This window comes from Dipodomys merriami, unplaced genomic scaffold, assembly GCF_024711535.1.
Source record: "Dipodomys merriami isolate MVZ:Mamm:240054 unplaced genomic scaffold, mDipMer1.0.p SCAF_1, whole genome shotgun sequence".
Lineage (NCBI taxonomy): Eukaryota > Metazoa > Chordata > Mammalia > Rodentia > Heteromyidae > Dipodomys > Dipodomys merriami.
This window is the reverse complement of record NW_027202270.1, coordinates 43,881,425-43,887,478: the sequence shown is the minus strand read 5'-3', so window position 1 is coordinate 43,887,478 and position 6,054 is coordinate 43,881,425. Positions and strand designations below refer to the sequence as shown.

The following is a 6,054-nucleotide window of genomic DNA, read 5'->3' as shown; positions in this document are numbered from 1 at the left end:
CCCCGCTGGTTTCGGGAGGGGGGGGAGAGAGGGCGGGCAAAAGAGGGGAGGGTACAGTCAATCTCAGGGACGGGGCTGGCACCAGGCTTGGAACTCAAAATACCCCCACGGAATTTGGAACTGGGAGAGATGGGACACTGGGATGCGTGTCTGATGGGCAGGGGTTGCTTAGGGAAGTCTAGAATCGCAGGTCCACGGGTTTCATTCAGCCTTGGATGGGAAAACTACAGAAATGCAAAGAAGTCTGGCGCCGGTGGCTCAAGCCTGTAATCCTAGCCACTCAGGAGGCTGAGATCTGAGGATCGCGGTTCGAAACCAGCCAGAGCAGGAACGTCCGTGAGGCTCCTATATCCACTAAACTAAAAACAAACAAACAAAAAAGCTGATAGTGACGCTATGGCTCAAGTAGTAGAGCACTAGCCTTGAGTGAAAGTGCTTAGGGACAGTGGCCAGGCCCTGAGTTCAAGACCCATGATCTACAACAAGAAAAAAAGAAAAGAAAAAAAATAAATGCAAAGAGATCCTGGATTGTGCAGTTGCCTAGTTTTAATCAGACACCCCAATTCCCTGAACCATACAGTTGTCAATCTGACTTGAATCAGCAAGCCCCAAAACAATTTGGCCGGGAAAGTCAGGTTTCCTCTCAGGAGGATGTTACTAAACCCACAAAGTAACTTGTCTTGCCTTATCTCTATTCTGGCAGGGATGAGTTTAAGACAAACGACATACATGTCCTAAATAATCTGTAGAAGAGGCCTGAATCCAGCAAGGGGACCCCTAACTTATGCCCAATGTCATCTCAAACCGAGGCCATTCCATTAGAAGAAAGCTCCTGAGCTCTCCCGGCTCCAGGATGTTGATCTTCCACTCAAGGTAAAGTTGGAGAAGCCTCTGGTAACTCTGGACTTCATAATCCATCACGAAAGCAAAGTGATTTGGTCCATTGGGATAGTACGGGGAAGGTAAATAGGAAGTAGCTAATTTATCTAGTTTTTATTATGAGCCAGGCACTGTGTGGCATCATTGCCTCATTAAGGGTTCATTAAGTTGGTGCTCACAACTCTGAGCAACAATTGTTATTATTTCTCCTATTTTATACATCTGCAAACTGTAACAGAGAGAAGCTAAGAGGGTTTCCCAAGGTCACAGAGCCAAGTGATTGAAGCCAGGAAGCTTCCAACCAGTGGATCCAGTGCTTTTAGGGAAAGGTACTTTTAGTTCAAACTCACACACCTACCCTGATTTTCACAGGGACTGCCAGAAAATAGGGTTACTTCCAAAGCTGGAAATCAGGTGTGTGGAGGCCATGGTGGAAAGCAAAGCTGAAAGGTGTGTGCATCTTTCCCTTCCAAGGGTATGAGGTACAAGGATGCCATTCCCAAGACGAGTGCCCCAGTCTCTGCACGTGTATATGTGTGGTTGCATGTGTATCTCTGTGAGTCAATATATGGGCGTGTATGTGGTTGTGTGAGTATGCATGAATTTGTCCCTTCTGTGTAAGAGTGTGATTGTGACTTGGTGAATGGAAGCGTGTCATGGTGTGCGCCCCTGCATGCGGCACTGTTCTCGCGCATGAGTTGTGATCCCGAGGGTGTATGTCAGTGTGTGGTTGTGTGTGTGTGTTTGCGCGCTCCTGGAACGCAGTGCACAGGGTTGCCCGGCATCCCCGAGCAGTCAACCGTGCCTCCCGAGGGGGAACCCAGAGTTCTTGGCTCAGCCAGCTTCCAAAGGACAAGCTCTGGGGAAGGACCAACGCAGGGGGTGAGGGGGGGGTCTTATCCCAGAATGCGGCGGAGCACAGGCTCCTGACACTAGGTCCCGGGCGGCGGCTGGAAGGCACAGCTTGGCCAGCAGGGCGGACGCGGGGGCGGCCGAGGCCGCCTAGGAGCGGGGCGGTGGCGCCGGCGCCAGAGGGGGCCTGACCGGAGGAGGCTGGAGCCGCCCGGCGCAGAATGAGTCACTGAGCGGCGGGCTGGAGAACTTCAGGCGGGGGCGGAGCTGAGCCTTCGCCGCCGCTTGAGCGGAGCGCGTCGGTTCTCGACCCCGGCGCACCTTAAGATGCTTGCGGCCCGGGTAAGGTGCAGATCGCAGCTAGTGCAGCGGCTCGATCGAGCTCCGAGCGCCTGACCGACGGATGGAACCCTGGCACCAAGGAAAAAGTACACACTCCAATGAAAACAATAATTTATTTAAATAATCTCTTCATAGTGTAAAATCAACATTAAGAGCATGTTGCTTTCATAATAAATAGCCCCAAAGTGCCTTGCATTTCAAGAACTTGAAAGGCTTTAGGGGAAGATAAAACAAATTCAAATCAGTAGCTTCATTTAACTGAGGTTTTTTTTTTTTTTTTTTAAGAAAAAAAATAAAACGAAGGGGTTTGCCGAGGTCACTGCGAAACCGCAGTGTTCACAACTAGGGGGTTACAAAAAAGTCTGAAAAGATGAGTTTATACAAATAAATCAGTGGGAAAAATCTGCACAGACAACTTTATTTACAAACTCTGTGTCAAAGCCCAGGCTAATAATCCTGAATAAATTTTAAAAAAGATAATTTAAACGCATTTTTGCAGTGTCCACATATTAAAAAATCATTTTTTCCAACATCAAAATGAGGTCATCCGCAAAGGCACCTAAACTTTTAAAAAATAAAAATAAAAATAAAAGAAACTCCACTGGTGATGGATGAGAGAGAGAGCGAGAGAGCTCACGCTAAGGGGCGTTTGGGGGGCGGGTAGCGAGGCCCGCGAGCGACGAGGGCTCGGAAGGCTGGGAACCGCCAGGCAGAAAGAAAGCGGCGGGGTCGCCGGGGTCACGGGGCGGGGGGGGGGGATGGAGGTCGGGCGAGCAGGACCCCGGGAGGTCAATAACCAAAGCGGGCCGGGGCTGAGCCCCGAGGCGGGCGAGGAGAAAGGAGCCTCAGAGGGCTGGGGAAGCCTCGCGGGCGGGGCAGGCGTCCCTCTCCGAGACCCGGCGCAGAGCCCCCGGGCGAAGACGGCGCCGGACGGCCTGGACAGGCGGAGAGAGGAGGGGAGGCAAGGCCGAGGCGGGCTCAAAATGGCCGAGGCTCGGGGCTCAGATCCGAATGCGGCTCGGGGGGGTGGGGTGGGGCGGCCTTCACCGTGCAGCTGTCCAGCTGCCCTAGGACGAACCCGGGGCGAAGAGACTCCCTTTCCCCAGTTCCGGGCTGCTGGGTGGCGGTGCGTGCGGCCGCGGGGCCTGGGGCCGGCCACCTCTGCGGGCTGCAACCTCCGGGAGGGCCGGGCGGCGGCGGCTGCCGGCCGGGAGGACAGACCCTGGGGCGGGCGGCGGGTGCGAACATCGAGGATCACCGGTCTCTGTTTGAGTCTCTGGCGCGGTCGCCCGGGAAGGGTTAGAAAATCGTCCCCGCGCTCACCGGGGCGCCCCCGCCGCCGTGATGGTGGTGGTGGTGATGGTGCGGCTGCGGCGTCTGCGTGGGGTGCAGCAGTGGCGCCGTCGCCTGCAGGTGTGGGGTGGAGCCCGAAGCCTGGTGATACCACGGGTAGTTGCCCAGAAAAGCCGAGGCCGCGCTGCTGGGGCTGGAGCCCGAGCTCCCGGCGCCGCTGCCTCCGCTGCCCGGGCCGCCGCCGCCCCCCATCCGCGGCGGCGCGCCGAAGTCCCAGGAGGCCGGCGCCGAGACCGGCGGGGAGGCACAGGGTGGCGAAGCGCTGGCCCCCGGGTGCTGCTCCGAGGGGATCTCGCCGCTTTTCCACATCTTCTTGAACTTGGATCGACGATTCTGGAACCAGATTTTGACCTTTGTGGAAAAAGGACCCGAGCATTAGTGGAGGAACTTGTTACTGGAGTCGGGAGGGACGAGAGCAGAGGAAAGGCCGCCGGCCGGAGGTGGACGTGCGGCGCCCGGGGGCGCGCGAGCCGATCGCGCGCGGAGGCTCCGCCGCTTCCCAGCTCCCTTCGGAGGGGATCATCTCCAAACAGCTGCTGTGGGTGCTCTGTTTGCGACTGCGTGTGCTCCTGAGCTTTGGTCACAGCCGGAGCCGGCCCGGAAGCCCAGTATTTCACCTGCTTTATCTCCACCGAGTTCAGGGACCACATGATACCGGATTTCTGCCCACCTCCCTACCCTTTTCCTTCCCTCCCACGCGGTGGCCGCTTGGGGATTTTCAACTTTGGGCCTAGAGAAGTTTAGGCTGCATAGACGCGGGCTTAGGAAGCCATTAAACTACGTTAAAAATATACATAAATAATTTTGTGCCAGTCCTGGGGCTTGAACTCAGGGCCTGGGCGCAGTCACTGAGCTTCCTTTTGCTCAAGGCTAGCGCTCTACCACTTGAGCCACAGCTCCACTTTCGGCTTTTTGCGCGCGCTTGTGTGTGTGTGTGTGTGTGTGTGTGTGTGTGTGTGTGTGAGAGAGAGAGAGAGAGAGAGAGAGAGAGAGAGAGAGAGAGAGAGAGAGAGAGAGAGAGAGAGAGAGAGAGAGAGAGAGAGAAGTCTTTCGGATGTTTCTGCCCCGGCTGGTTTCAAACCGCAATCCTTGGATCTCAGCCTCCCGAGATTACAGGCGTGAGCCACCGGCGCTCGGCTTAAAAATCTATCTATAAGAACCTGTCTCGAACGCGCCTGCTTCCCGAGTAACCCAGACTAGCTAGCCCGGCCGTCGGCCCCTCGGGGAGCGAGCCGCACCTGAGTCTGGGTGAGGCCGAGAGACGCCGCCAGCTCGGCTCGCTCGGGCAGGGCCAGGTACTGAGTCTTTTGGAAACGCCGCTGCAGAGCGGCCAGCTGGAAACTGGAGTAGATGGTGCGGGGTTTTCGGACTTTCTTTGGCTTCCCGTTCACGATTCGGATTTCGGGCTCGAGGTCTTCCTTCTCTGCAATGAAACGGAACTGTGAGAGCGGCCCAACGCCCGGGCCCTGGAGTTCCCGCCGATACCAGGGGTGGGTGGAGGAACTTGGCCGGAGCCGGGAGGGAGGCGGGTTTCTCGCAGACGTCGCCCGCCTCACGGGCGCAACTTCAGCACGCACAGACGGGCGCGACCGCCCTTGGGGAAGTGGGGACAGGCACAGGCCGAAGAGAGAGAAGCAGGGAGAACGCCCCCCCCTCCCCACAAAAACCAGTTCCCGGGGAGCACGCACCGGGGTTACCAGGTTGATCACAGAACAACAAAAGCGCGACTCGAGGGAGGGCGGAAATTGGGGAGCCAGACTAGGGCTCCGGACCGCACCCCCTTTCACCCCAGTCCTGTTAACCCCATCCATCCCAGTGACTGACCGACTTGATGCCAGCATTTATACACACCCGGCTCGTTGTTGGCGGGGGATGAACTGGTCCCGTAGGGAGCGTAGGAGGTGTAGGCGGCGGTGTAGCCCAGGTCGTAGCTGCTCTTGGCGGAGTACGGGACGTTGTTGAGGCCGCTGGTGTGGTACTGGTAGGAACCCATGTGCGCGTAGGGCGAGCCCCCGCCGCCGCCTCCCGCCGGGTGCTGCTGGTTGGTGTAGTAGCTGCTGTCGGTAGCTGTGGACACCGGCAGGGTCGGCGACTCCTGGGGCTTGTGGAGGCTGCTGCCGCCGCCGCCGCCGCCGCCGCTGCTGCCGCCCGGGCCGGCGCCGCCACCGCTCGGGGGCTGCTGGTGCTGGTGGTACGTGCTGGAGGCCGTGATCTGGGTCGAGTGCATATCAGCCACCAGACTGTCAAAGACTCCAGTCATCCTGGCCCGGGACGGGGAAAGAGCACGGGTGGCGGGCGCGAGGGGGACGCGAGGCGCCTCCTCAGTCTCTCTTGCTCCCTTCCAGCAGCCAATGTAATTACGAGGAGGTGGGGTTGGGGGGAAGGAAAACAAGAAACGAGGCTACGGTCTTGGCGCCTCCTCCTCCAGGGGAGGTGATCACCACGCGCCTCTCGGGACAGCTGCCGCCGGCCGCATCCTCCTCTCCAGGCCTCTCGGCCTTCTCGGCTCCTCGCCCAGCGCGGGCTCAGGCTGGGGGCGGGCAGTGGAGGGGGCAGGGGTGACAGGGCCGGGTCGGGGCTCCAGGAGGCGGGAGCAGGTGAGCAGCCCTAAGCGGCTTTACGATTGTC

At 58.3% G+C, this 6,054-nt stretch overlaps 1 protein-coding gene across 1 annotated transcript; it reads right to left on the bottom strand.

The window, feature by feature from the left end:
* Positions 1-3,288: 3,288 nt before the first annotated feature.
* Positions 3,289-5,722, bottom strand: Dlx2 (distal-less homeobox 2). Its single transcript, XM_070033046.1, has 3 exons — positions 5,278-5,722; positions 4,665-4,849; positions 3,289-3,777 (listed from the first exon to the last, which is right to left on the bottom strand). The coding sequence occupies exons 1-3, from the start codon at positions 5,684-5,686 to the stop codon at positions 3,373-3,375; spliced, it is 999 nt and encodes a 332-aa protein (XP_069889147.1). The 5' UTR covers positions 5,687-5,722; the 3' UTR covers positions 3,289-3,372.
* Between the last annotated feature and the right edge of the window lie 332 nt (positions 5,723-6,054).

Excerpts from the sequence above, each read along its gene's own strand:
- Dlx2 (XM_070033046.1), bottom strand. The coding sequence starts at position 5,686 with ATGACTGGAGTCTTTGACAGTCTGGTGGCTGATATGCACTCGACCCAG. Across the intron at positions 4,850-5,277 it reads CCCCGCCAACAACGAGCCGG|AGAAGGAAGACCTCGAGCCC; the intron begins GTGTGTATAAAT and ends GTTTCATTGCAG. Across the intron at positions 3,778-4,664 it reads TCGGCCTCACCCAGACTCAG|GTCAAAATCTGGTTCCAGAA; the intron begins GTGCGGCTCGCT and ends TTTTCCACAAAG.